We start from the raw sequence: 13,857 nt of genomic DNA, 5'->3' as shown, positions 1-13,857 counted from the left end.
ATAATATAAAATCAAATGTTCCAGTATTGGATAATTTAAATCAATCCCTGAATAGAAAGCCAAGTTTAGCTTAAAAATAAATGTAACAATGTTTGTAAAATCATTAACCTATGGTATAGGTTAATGATTTTGTTTTTTTTTTACGCTTGTTAAAATTACTTGTTTTATAATATATTTTATAAGTACTTTTTATATGTCAATTTATTTCATCTTTTCAATTTTTGTTTTCTCTATTTTTTTTGTTGAATATATTCTTTTTCTGAATTTCTTATGATTTAAATGGCCGTATAGGTTTACATTTTAAGTAAAAGGTTTTTGAGTGTAATTTTATGTTCCAATTTTGTGATATTTTAAGTAAAAATTTAGTTGTTGATGTCAGTGACTAATTCTGGTGTTTCTTTTCCAATTAGTATAGATTGATGTTTTTTTTTTTATTTTTCTGTTCAAACATATATATTTAAAATTTGGTCAAAAAATTGTTTACAGACTAATTAATGTACGCTTGTCATGTGATTATTATTAGATTTTAAAATGCCTACCATATATTAATAAATATAACAGATACTTGATTCTTTTACAAAACTATGTTACATTAATATATATATATATATATAAAACAAAGAATTGGAAATTAAAAAAAAAGCTTTATACAATGTAGTCTTAAGAACAAGATATCACACACTAATCATAATTCCTATAATAAAATGGATTTCTCAAAATTTAAAATAAAATAAAAAAAATCAAAGCATTTGTTATTGAACAAGTAGGAGAAGGCTTCAAACGAAAATGTATATCTCCATGGCAAATTGGTAGAGTTTTGGTCTTTTATCCAGAAAGTCGCAGGTCTGAACCCCGATAAGGTGACATTTATAATTTGTTGTACAGTTTCTGTCACACATTCCCATACACAGGCTTTGAAATCTTATTTGGTTAATTACTATCAATAAAAAAAAGTTTATATATATATATATATATATATATACACACACACAAACTTGTGTGAGGGAATATGAAAATGGAAATTTGTAGTGTATGTAATATGGCATGTCTGACTGGGATTCGAACCTGGGACCTCTGGATGAAAGGCCGAGAGGCTACCACTCTACCATGGAGAACACCAAAATTCAATCAATATTATTAATCTGAAGTGTCAAATATGCAGAGTTTCCGTTTTTTATTATACATATTAATAAAAATTATTTATAAGCTGATTTCTAGCGGTATGGTGTAGCATCTGAGCCTTTCATCTGGAGGTACTGGGTTTGAATTCTGATCAGCATATCAATTTTCATATGCTGCAAAATTTCCATTTTCATATTCTCACACGTCAACAACATACTAAAAACACCAGATGTGTTTGTGCTGAAAATTTCTACAAAAGGATTTGAAAGCATTATGATGTATATTTAGAAATCGTATTAAAATGTTAGATTTAATTTTTAATTAGAATGTTATAAAAACTTTCAAAAAAAAGGTTATTTTTTATTTGTTTAAATTGAACTCCTTTAAAATAATTTGTTATGTGTATATACAATTTATGTAAATTATTAAATTTAGTAAACTGTTAAAATGATTAAACATTAAACTTCTTTACATGAAACTGACACCACAATGTAATAAAATTTTCTAGTGACAATTTTTTGTATGTTTTTAATAATATTCAGCCATTTCTATTTTAATTATTAATTATGTGAATTTTTTAATTATCTCTGATTATATAAAGTAATTTTATTTTATAATGCTGAAATTTTGTTACTGTATTTAAAAATATATATATATATATATATATATATATATATATATACACATGTCCTTTTTTCAACCAACCAACTTATCTTTCTTATAAGTAATTAATCTTTTTTTTAATCGTTTTCAAATAATTTTTTTATATAAAATTTTTCTAAATATTATTTAATTTTTTTTTTTAAATGTTTGCTACTTCTGTATATTCATGATGTATTGAGTTCAAATGAAGAAAATTTAAATTACCACAAAAACTTCACATAACAAATAAGACACAAATAATTTAATACTTAAACATTTGTATTATTGTTATTGTCCTATGTATGTATTTTTTGTTTAATGATTATTCATATGTTCAAATTTATTAATCATCAATGAAAATGAATGAAAAATTGCATGTCACTTTTGAAAATATATTTAAAAAATTTTTTATTGGTAAAATTTTGATTATAATAAAGATTTTACACTGACATCAAAAACCAGAATTTATTTTTTTATAATATAAATAGTAAAAAACAACAAATAAAACAATTCTGCTATTATAAACAAATTATTATTAATATTATAAAGTTGCTTTTTGTTTTGTTTTTTAATTTTATTTTGCGCCAAATATTTATATTTTGATTTATTTATCTGTTATGTCTTTTCTTCATATACTTTTAAATCTGTTGTATATATATACAACAGATTTAAAAGTATTTTATATTACGTAGAATTCTTATTTTATTGCTTATCTTTTTTCTTTTTTAAAATTTATTTATTAATAATAATAGTTATTATTATGATATAGGCTATGTTTATATGTTTTATTAAAATAAAAATCATTCGAAAATAACACAATCTTAAAAATTTATTATTTTTTTTCAGAACCAAAGTTAATTTGATTTGCTAATTATTAGCATAATAAATATATAATTTACAATTGCTAATTATATTAATATTTTAGTAAATTTATATGTTGCCGAATTTGATCCATATATGATCCTGTATATGGGCCTGTACTGATCTCGTCCGATTTGGCTTCGTCTTATTCTGTTTTTTGCAGAATTTCAAGTGTATTTTATCTTATCTGTCTTGACCTCGCTTGTTTGGCATCGTCTATTCTGTTTTTGTCAAATTTTAAGGGTCTATTTTATGTAAGCCTGTACTGACCTCGTTTGATTTGGCTTCGTCTTATTCTGTTTTTTGCAGAATTTCAAGTGTATTTTATCTTATCTGTCGACCTCGCTTGTTTGGCATCGTCTTATTCTGTTTTTTGTCAAATTTTAAGGGTCTATTTTATGTTAGCCAGTACTGACCTCGTTTGATTTGGCTTCGTCTTATTCTGTTTTTTGCAGAATTTCAAGTGTATTTTATCTTATCTGTCTTGACCTCGCTTGTTTGGCATCGTCTATTCTGTTTTTGTCAAATTTTAAGGGTCTATTTTATGTTAGCCTGTACTGACCTCGTTTGATTTGGCTTTGTCTTATTCTGTTTTTTGCAGAATTTCAAGTGTATTTTATCTTATCTGTCTTGACCTCGCTTGTTTGGCATCGTCTTATTCTGTTTTTTGCAGAATTTCAAGTGTATTTTATCTTATCTATCTTGACCTCGCTTGTTTGGCATCGTCTTATTCTGTTTTTTGTCAAATTTCAAGTGTATTTTATCTTATCTGTCTTGACCTCGTTTGATTTGGCTTTGTCTTATTCTGTTTTTTGCAGAATTTCAAGTGTATTTTATCTTATCTGTCTTGACCTCGCTTGTTTGGCATCGTCTTATTCTGTTTTTTGCAGAATTTCAAGTGTATTTTATCTTATCTGTCGATCTCGCTTGCTTGGCATCGTCTTATTCTGTTTTTTGTCAAATTTTAAGGGTCTATTTTATGTTAGCCAGTACTGACCTCGTTTGATTTGGCTTCGTCTTATTCTGTTTTTTGCAGAATTTCAAGTGTATTTTATCTTATCTGTCTTGACCTCGCTTGTTTGGCATCGACTATTCTGTTTTTGTCAAATTTTAAGGGTCTATTTTATGTTAGCCTGTACTGACCTCGTTTGATTTGGCTTTGTCTTATTCTGTTTTTTGCAGAATTTCAAGTGTATTTTATCTTATCTGTCTTGACCTCGCTTCTTTGGCATCGTCTTATTCTGTTTTTTGCAGAATTTCAAGTGTATTTTATCTTATCTATCTTGACCTCGCTTGTTTGGCATCGTCTTATTCTGTTTTTTGTCAAATTTCAAGTGTATTTTATCTTATCTGTCTTGACCTCGCTTGTTTGGCATCGTCTTATTCTGTTTTTTGCAGAATTTCAAGTGTATTTTATCTTATCTGTCTTGACCTCGCTTGTTTGGCATCGTCTATTCTGTTTTTGTCAAATTTTAAGGGTCTATTTTATGTTAGCCTGTACTGACCTCGTTTGATTTGGCTTTGTCTTATTCTGTTTTTTGCAGAATTTCAAGTGTATTTTATCTTATCTGTCTTGACCTCGCTTGTTTGGCATCGTCTTATTCTGTTTTTTGCAGAATTTCAAGTGTATTTTATCTTATCTATCTTGACCTCGCTTGTTTGGCATCGTCTTATTCTGTTTTTTGTCAAATTTCAAGTGTATTTTATCTTATCTGTCTTGACCTCGCTTGTTTGGCATCGTCTTATTCTGTTTTTTGTCAAATTTCAAGTGTATTTTATCTTATCTGTCTTGACCTCGCTTGTTTGGCATCGTCTTATTCTGTTTTTTGCAGAATTTCAAGTGTATTTTATCTTATCTGTCTTGACCTCGCTTGTTTGGCATCGTCTTATTCTGTTTTTGTCAAATTTTAAGGGTCTATTTTATGTTAGCCTGTACTGACCTCGTTTGATTTGGCTTTGTCTTATTCTGTTTTTTGCAGAATTTCAAGTGTATTTTATCTTATCTGTCTTGACCTCGCTTGTTTGGCATCGTCTTATTCTGTTTTTTGCAGAATTTCAAGTGTATTTTATCTTATCTATCTTGACCTCGCTTGTTTGGCATCGTCTTATTCTGTTTTTTGTCAAATTTCAAGTGTATTTTATCTTATCTGTCTTGACCTCGCTTGTTTGGCTTTGTCTTATTCTGTTTTTTGCAGAATTTCAAGTGTATTTTATCTTATCTGTCTTGACCTCGCTTGTTTGGCATCGTCTTATTCTGTTTTTTGTCAAATTTCAAGTGTATTTTATCTTATCTGTCTTGACCTCGCTTGTTTGGCATCGTCTTATTCTGTTTTTTGCAGAATTTCAAGTGTATTTTATCTTATCTGTCTTGACCTCGCTTGTTTGGCTTTGTCTTATTCTGTTTTTTGCAGAATTTCAAGTGTATTTTATCTTATCTATCTTGACCTTGCTTGTTTGGCATCGTCTTATTCTGTTTTTTGTCAAATTTCAAGTGTATTTTATCTTATCTGTCTTGACCTCGCTTGTTTGGCATCGTCTTATTCTGTTTTTTGCAGAATTTCAAGTGTATTTTATCTTATCTATCTTGACCTCGCTTGTTTGGCATCGTCTTATTCTGTTTTTTGTCAAATTTCAAGTGTATTTTATCTTATCTGTCTTGACCTCGCTTGTTTGGCATCGTCTTATTCTGTTTTTTGCAGAATTTCAAGTGTATTTTATCTTATCTGTCTTGACCTCGCTTGTTTGGCTTTGTCTTATTCTGTTTTTTGCAGAATTTCAAGTGTATTTTATCTTATCTGTCTTGACCTCGCTTGTTTGGCATCGTCTTATTCTGTTTTTTGCAGAATTTCAAGTGTATTTTATCTTATCTATCTTGACCTCGCTTGTTTGGCATCGTCTTATTCTGTTTTTTGCAGAATTTCAAGTGTATTTTATCTTATCTATCTTGACCTCGCTTGTTTGGCATCGTCTTATTCTGTTTTTTGTCAAATTTCAAGTGTATTTTATCTTATCTGTCTTGACCTCGCTTGTTTGGCTTTGTCTTATTCTGTTTTTTGCAGAATTTCAAGTGTATTTTATCTTATCTGTCTTGACCTCGCTTGTTTGGCATCGTCTTATTCTGTTTTTTGCAGAATTTCAAGTGTATTTTATCTTATCTGTCTTGACCTCGCTTGTTTGGCATCGTCTTAATTCACCTATGTTTGTGAATCTATGTTTATCGATAGACAAACCGATAAACATAGATTCCCTATGACTAGACGGTTGTCTAGTCATATGTTTTATGAAACATATGACTAGACAACCGTCTAGTCATATGTTTCATGGACGGTAGGAACATTCCTACCGTCCATGAAACAGGTAGGAATGAAGGTAGGCGCTTCATTATAACTTAAATATAATCAGTATCATAAATATCATCAGTATCGTCAGAATAACTATAATAGTAATCAAAATCACCAAAACCAAAATGCCACCAGGCCCATAGCATCCATTGTGTCCAAAGCAGACCATTATTGTTCGATTGCTGAAAAAAAAAAAAATTACATCAATTAATTTCAAAAAAAAATTACTCTTCTGTAAAATAGACTAATTTTTTATTTTTTTTAAATTATATAATTTATTTTATCCTGTTTCACAAAATAAAAAAAATATATGTTATCATGATGCCTGAAAAGCTCTTCAGCCGTAGGTTTCTAATTATGAACATATCTAAGAAATAAAGATTCCTCACACTGGCCCAAACACAGACTGCTCCAAGTGCTAGGATCAAGATTTACGTCAACACCAAAAGAGAGACCAAAAATAATGAAAAGCAGGTACTCATCCTTCGGAAGATGGAAATATTCAAGTACAAATAAATATTCAAGATTTTGTTTTAACTAATTTTTTTACAACTGACTTGATTTTTTCTCCTTATATCAAAGAACTGTTTGGAAACAGATCTTAAAGTAATAACATCATCCATCTAACAAAATAACAAAATAACTGATTCCATCGGAGGATTACAGTAAGATAAACTATAAGATCAAAAATAAGAATGATCTATGGATTTAAAGGCACCTCATAGGCAGTCCATTCTGATCAGTACTGGATATTTGTTAATACTGATATTTTTAATTTCTGAAATTATATGAGTACTACCATTCTAGTTACTAATGAGCACATTTGATTGGAAAATTTTTAAATAAGCCTAATAACGCTATAATAATTTTATATTATCTTGTAAGAATACAATTTCATAGTATATACTGCTGCAGCAAATATATCTATATATATATATATATATATATATATATATATATATATATGAATTTTTATTATCTAATTAACATTAAAAAATTATGAAATTAAAAAAATATTTCATTAAAATTTCTACATGAGAACAGAAACTAATTTTTTTTTTAATTTATGATGGACAGCTGAGATGTAATGGGCACTAGAATGTAACAGGAGAACAAGATGTCGCACAAAGGGACAGGTTTTGTTATCTTGTAGTACATTCCTCTATTACTAACTTTCCAAAACTTGTCAATCCACACCCTCTTATTTTCTGTTAGTCATTATTGTTAAGGTCAAGTACTCCTGCAATTCAACACATCTAAAACAACATGGAAAGATAAAATTTTTATCTGCAGAAAAAGTGAACGATATTGAAATTCAACTTCAACTAAAAGTCATTAACGGTGATGAAATCGTTAAATTGAAGTACTGTGAGTAGGCAGAAAATAAAATTATATGCATCAGAAACTGGTGAAGCAAATATTAAGGATAAACTTTGTAGTCCTCAACCGGTTTCTGTGATTCATTCCCAAAAGAATATGGATTAATTAATTCAAGATGATCATTGCATCACATTATGAGGCATCGCCACCAGATAGAAAAAATAACGAACAGAACTTATTATTGAACAACTGGGCTGCTGTAAATGTTTTCATGGTGGTGGTATACAAAAAAATCTTGTTAACAGCAACAAAAGGAATCTTGTGAACAGCTAAAATATTCCTGTTAGGAAATGTTATTTTAAGAAGGGAGATAATTTTTTTTTAATAATGTGACAGAAATTGAAACTTGGATGCATCATTATGGGCTGAGAGAAGAACGCAAATACAGAATACCAACATTATAGTTTGCCACAATAAAAAGAATTCAAAGCAATCCTCTGCAAAAGAAAATTCTCTTAATAGTGTTCTGGGATTCCAAACAAATGTATATGACTGATTACCAGGAGGACGAGTCAACTGTAAATTCTGTGCCACACATTAAAACATTAAAACTCCTTCGAAGATATGCATCTTGCCCAACAATCCACAGAACCATTAATTCTGCAACGTGATAATGCTAGTTATTAAGGATACTCATTTCACCACGGGTGATGAACCAAAGGATGCATCGAGGTTGTGGTTCTAGGAAATACTGTCAGAATTTTTCATCGATAGAATGAGAAAACTGGTTAACCGTTAGGTGAAATGTGTTTTTATAAAAGATAAACTAATCAAAACACTGAAATAATTCATAAAAAATATGAAAATATGTCATTTTTCTTCTTTAATGGAATCGGTTCATTTGAATTATTTTTTCAACATGAAAAAAATAAATTTAATTTTTTGTATAAAATTTACTTTCATGACATTTTCGATTCATTTGACTATTTTCATTTCCTATTCATGAGCGATTGTGTGTTACATTCCTTATACAGTATTAAGTAATTAAGATTTTATATATATATATATATATATATATCCTCCTCTATGAATCATGAGACCTTGCCGTTGGTGAGGGGGCTTGAGTGCTCAGGGATACAGAGTAGCTGGACCGAAGGTGCAACCATATCGGAGAGGTATCTGTTGAGAGCCAGACTAAGGAATGATTCCTGAAAGAGGGCAGCAGCTCTTTCAGTAGTTGTTAGGGGCGTGAGTCAGGACGACTTAAACGGCCATATCAACATCACTCAGTCCTCTTGAGTACTGCGCAGCTGAAAGCAATGGAAAACTACAGCTGCTTTTTTTCCAAGAAAATGTGGCTCTCTGCATTTTCACATAGCAATAATGGAGGCGCCTTCCTTGGTAAAATATTCCGGAGGTAAAATAGTCCCCCGTTCAGATCTCCGGGTGGGGACTACTAAGGAAGGGGTCACCAGAAAATTAAAAAATAACATTCTACGAGTCGGAGCGTGGAATGTTAGAAGCTTGAAAAAGGTTGGTAGGCTAGAAAATTTAAAAAGGGAAATGGGTAGGACAAATGTGGATATAGTAGGAATTAGTGAGGTTCGGTGGGAAGAGGAAGGCGACTTTTGGTCAGGTGATTTTAGAGTAATTAACTCAGCGTCAAATAATGGGCAGGCAGGAGTAGGTTTCGTGATGAACAAGAAGATAGGGAGGAGAGTGGAGTATTTCAAAACGCATAGCGATAGAATCATTGTAATAAGGATAAAATCAAAACCTAAACCGACAACGATTGTTAACGTCTATATGCCTACAAGCGCCCATGATGATGATGAGGTAGAGTGTGTATACGAAGAGATTGATGAAGCAATTAAACACGTAAAAGGAGATGAAAATTTAATAATAGTTGGAGATTGGAATGCAAGCATTGGAAAAGGCAAGGAAGGAAATATAGTGGGTGAATACGGGCTGGGCAAAAGGAATGAAAGAGGGGACCGACTTATAGAATTTTGCACAAAGTATAATTTAGTAATTGCCAACACCCAATTTAAAAATCATAATAGAAGAATATACACTTGGAAAAAGCCAGGCGATACTGGAAGGTATCAGATAGATTATATCATGGTTAAGCAAAGATTTAGAAATCAACTCGTTGACTGCAAAACTTACCCTGGAGCAGACATTGATAGCGACCATAATTTGGTGATAATGAAATGTAGATTGGGGTTTAAAAACCTGAAGAAAAGGTGTCAGATGAATCGGTGGAATTTAGAGAAGCTTGAGGAAGAGGAGGTAAAGAAGATTTTTGAGGAGGACATCACAATAGGTCTGAGTAAAAAAGATAAGGTAGAAAATGTAGAAGAAGAATGGGAGAATGTTAAAAAGGAAATTCTTAAATCAGCTGAAGCAAACTTAGGCGGAATAAAGAGAACCGGTAGAAAACCTTGGGTTTCAGACGATATATTGCAGCTGATGGATGAATGTAGAAAATATAAGAATGCTAGTGATGAAGAAAGTAAAAGGAACTATCGGAAATTAAGAAATGCTATAAACAGGAAGTGCAAACTGGCGAAAGAAGAGTGGATTAAAGAAAAGTGTTCAGAAATGGAAAGAGAAATGAACATTGGTAAAATAGACGGAGCATACAGGAAAGTTAAGGAAAATTTTGGGGTACATAAATTAAAATCTAATAATGTGTTAAACAAAGATGGTACACCAATATATAATACGAAAGGTAAAGTCTATAGATGGGTGGAATATATTGAAGAGTTATACGGAGGAAATGAATTAGAAAATGGTGTTATAGAGGAAGAAGAGGAAGTTGAGGAGGATGAAATGGGAGAAACAATACTGAGATCTGAATTTAAGAGAGCATTAAAAGATTTAAATGGCAGAAAGGCTCCTGGAATAGACGGAATACCTGTAGAATTACTGCACAGTGCAGGTGAGGAAGCGATTGATGGATTATACAAACTGGTGTGTAATATTTATGAAAATGGGGAATTTCCATCAGACTTCAAAAAAAGTGTTATAGTTATGATACCAAAGAAAGCAGGGGCAGATAAATGTGACGAATACAGAACAATTAGTTTAACTAGTCATGCATAAAAAATCTTAACTAGAATTTTATACAGAAGAATTGAGAGGAGAGTGGAAGAAGTGTTAGGAGAAGACCAATTTGGTTTCAGGAAAAGTATAGGGACAAGGGAAGCAAATTTAGGCCTCAGATTAATAGTAGAAGGAAGATTAAAGAAAAACAAACCAACATACTTGGCGTTTATAGACCTAGAAAAGGTTTTCGATAACGTAGACTGGAATAAAATGTTCAGCATTTTAAAAAAATTAGGGTTCAAATACAGAGATAGAAGAACAATTGCTAACATGTACAGGAACCAAACAGCAACAATAACAATTGAAAAACATAAGAAAGAAGCCCTAATAAGAAAGGGAGTCCGACAAGGATGTTCCCTATCTCCGTTACTTTTTAATCTTTACATGGAACTAGCAGTTAATGATGTTAAAGAACAATTTAGATTCGGAGTAACAGTACAAGGTGAAAAGATAAAGATGCTACGATTTGCTGATGATATAGTAATTCTAGCCGAGAGTAAAAAGGATTTAGAAGAAACAATGAACGGCATAGATGAAGTCCTACGCAAGAACTATCGCATGAAAATAAACAAGAACAAAACAAAAGTAATGAAATGTAGTAGAAATAACAAAGATGGACCGCTGAATGTGAAAATAGGAGGAGAGAAGATTATGGAGGTAGAAGAATTTTGTTATTTGGGAAGTAAAATTACTAAAGATGGACGAAGCAGGAGCGATATAAAATGCCGAATAGCACAAGCTAAACGAGCCTTCAGTAAGAAGTAAAATTTGTTTACATCAAAAATTAATTTAAATGTCAGGAAAAGATTTTTGAAAGTGTATGTTTGGAGTGTCGCTTTATATGGAAGTGAAACTTGGATAATCGGTGTATCTGAGAAGAAAAGATTAGAAGCTTTTGAAATGCGGTGCTATAGGAGAATGTTAAAAATCAGATGGGTGGATAAAGTGACAAATGAAGAGGTATTGCGGCAAATAGATGAAGAAAGAAGCATTTGGAAAAATATAGTTAAAAGAAGAGACAGACTTATAGGCCACATACTAAGGCATCCTGGAATAGTCGCTTTAATATTGGAAGGACAGGTAGAAGGGAAAAATTGTGTAGGCAGGCCACGTTTGGAGTATGTAAAACAAATTGTTAAGGATGTAGGATGTAGAGGGTATACTGAAATGAAACGACTAGCACTAGATAGGGAATCTTGGAGAGCTGCATCAAACCAGTCAAATGACTGAAGACAAAAAAAAAATATATATATATAATTCTAATAAATCATAGATGTATGATTCAAGATCAATTTCGGAATTATCAATTTAGGGTTAAATACTCTATTTTTGAGGAGATAGGCCATCTCCTCAAAAATATAATATTATACAAATTCAGTATATACAGTAATTAGCTAATGCGATCTTCTACATGAGTAAAACGTATATACCTCTGGAAATAGACAAACTTAATATATATAATGGTAATTTTTTTTTTTTAATTAGTTACTTTTATAAGGTGTTTTACTTACAGATTTTGAGAATAGTACGTGCGTGTGAGATTAAACTAAACGAATAATTTCACAAAAAAACAAGATTTTTTATAATTTTGCACTAAAATTTTATGTGAGTAGAATTATTAATGTGACATGAATTACAGATTTATAATTTAGCAAATACAGAATTATGAATTATGAGTGTAAAATCCAAAATTTTGTTGTTTGGCAACAGTTGTATATTATTATTGTTGCATATCAATAATGGGCTCACTTAATTATTTGTTTATTATTTACAGAAACTTTTTTTAAGTTATATTTTACAAATGCAGTATATTTTGTGGCCCCCAAACATTTGTCTTCTCATTCCTACTAAATCAGTTTCTCTTTCATTTATACATTGCTCCAAATGTAATCATTTTGTAAGACTTCGGTAACAATCTAACTTCCTTCGGGTAGGTCTCCAGTTCAGCACCTTTTCTCCTACATACACCTTATATTCTATATAAATTTATTATACTGGCACATCTTATAGTATGAAAATTTTTGAATTTCATCTTCTCTGTAATCACATCACATTTAAATATGTATTTACTAATTATGTTACAAATATTTCTCAAAACATCCATTTCCATTACTCTCAACCTATCATAATTATTTCCACAATTCCTTTAAATACATGTTTTCATTTTGTTATGGTTGTATTTTGCTTAAGTGCATTTGTAGTTAATGAGTTGAAATCTTGAATTTTTAAATCCAGTATTTTAATTCTTCTTTACTGTCTCCCGTATTAAAAATTATGTGTACTTTTGGCATCTATTAATATATTGCAGTGGTATTTTCTAATTCATGTAATCTTCGTGCACTACAAGTTCCCACCATCTAGTCTTTGCTTCTTCTAATGCTATCTGCCAGTCATTTATCGAAATATATGAGTTTCTTAGCAGTGTTATGAGCTGTACAAATGTCTATGTTGTTTCGATTCCAACACCAAACCTATAGGTCAGTATCATGCCAAAATAGAAAATTTTACCTTTTTTTTTTTTTACCGACTGGTTAGGATCTGTAACCATACAGAAAGGGAAATTGAGGGGTAAGTTAGAATAGGATACCTTACCATAATTGGACACATAGGACATTCTTAACTGGTTACCATATTTAATATGTTAATCTGCCTTACATGTTTGAATTGATTGTCATTTTCATTTGCAATAAGGAGCAACTGTGCGTCGTATTTCAGCCATCCCTTTAATGATTTAATTCATAATTTTTAATACTTAGATTAAAAAAAATCATGTATGAACTATATTTTTGTTGACAAAGTTGGACATTATAAAAGTATACTTTGACAAGATATATAGAAAAAGTTAACATTTAAGCTAAAATTTTCAAACTTATCATCTTATTCAGCTATTAGGATTGTGTGTGTGTGTGTGTGCATGTGCATGTGTGTGTGTGAGAGAGAGAGAGAGGATATAGGAGTATACTTATTAAAAAAAACATAAAACTAAAAACATTTTGTAATTAAAGATAGAAATGTGAATTTTATTAAATTACTATTCATTTTTCTGTTTATCTGTTGTGAAATTTTGGTTATTTAATTTACTTTAATAATTTTTCTTTATCAAGCACTTTTAAGACCATTATTTTTGATTTCCCACTTATAACACCATTGCTGTTGCAACAGCAAATTTATGAAAGTAATATTTGTACATAACAATCAGCTAAAACCTTCATTATATATTTTGCAATTTTGATGACTACATTAAAATAGAATAGCATATTAGTACATAATATTTTAATAAAATTTAAGTATAACTTGACATAGTTGAGTTGGGACTGCATTAGTGGTAAGACACATGTAGTTTTTGCTCTGCTGTTTTTTGGTACTTTTGATTGGTTTTTTGTTGATTTTTTTAGATTTTGTTGGTGGAAGATTGATGGACATGGACACAAAATTTAGTGAGATTTGGACAATGGACTGA

At 30.5% G+C, this 13,857-nt stretch overlaps 1 protein-coding gene across 1 annotated transcript in view; it reads left to right on the top strand.

Moving 5' to 3' along the window:
* dpn (deadpan) overlaps positions 1-13,857 on the top strand; it is a 33,917-nt gene extending 20,060 nt beyond the window's left edge. The window contains exon 3 of the mRNA XM_075381692.1: positions 13,793-13,857. Within this exon, the coding sequence (XP_075237807.1) occupies positions 13,793-13,857 (65 nt within the window). The remainder of the gene's footprint in view (positions 1-13,792) is intronic.

Source organism: Lycorma delicatula, chromosome 13 (genome assembly GCF_047948215.1).
Source record: "Lycorma delicatula isolate Av1 chromosome 13, ASM4794821v1, whole genome shotgun sequence".
NCBI lineage: Eukaryota > Metazoa > Arthropoda > Insecta > Hemiptera > Fulgoridae > Lycorma > Lycorma delicatula.
This window is presented reverse-complemented; position numbering and strand designations above follow the sequence as displayed.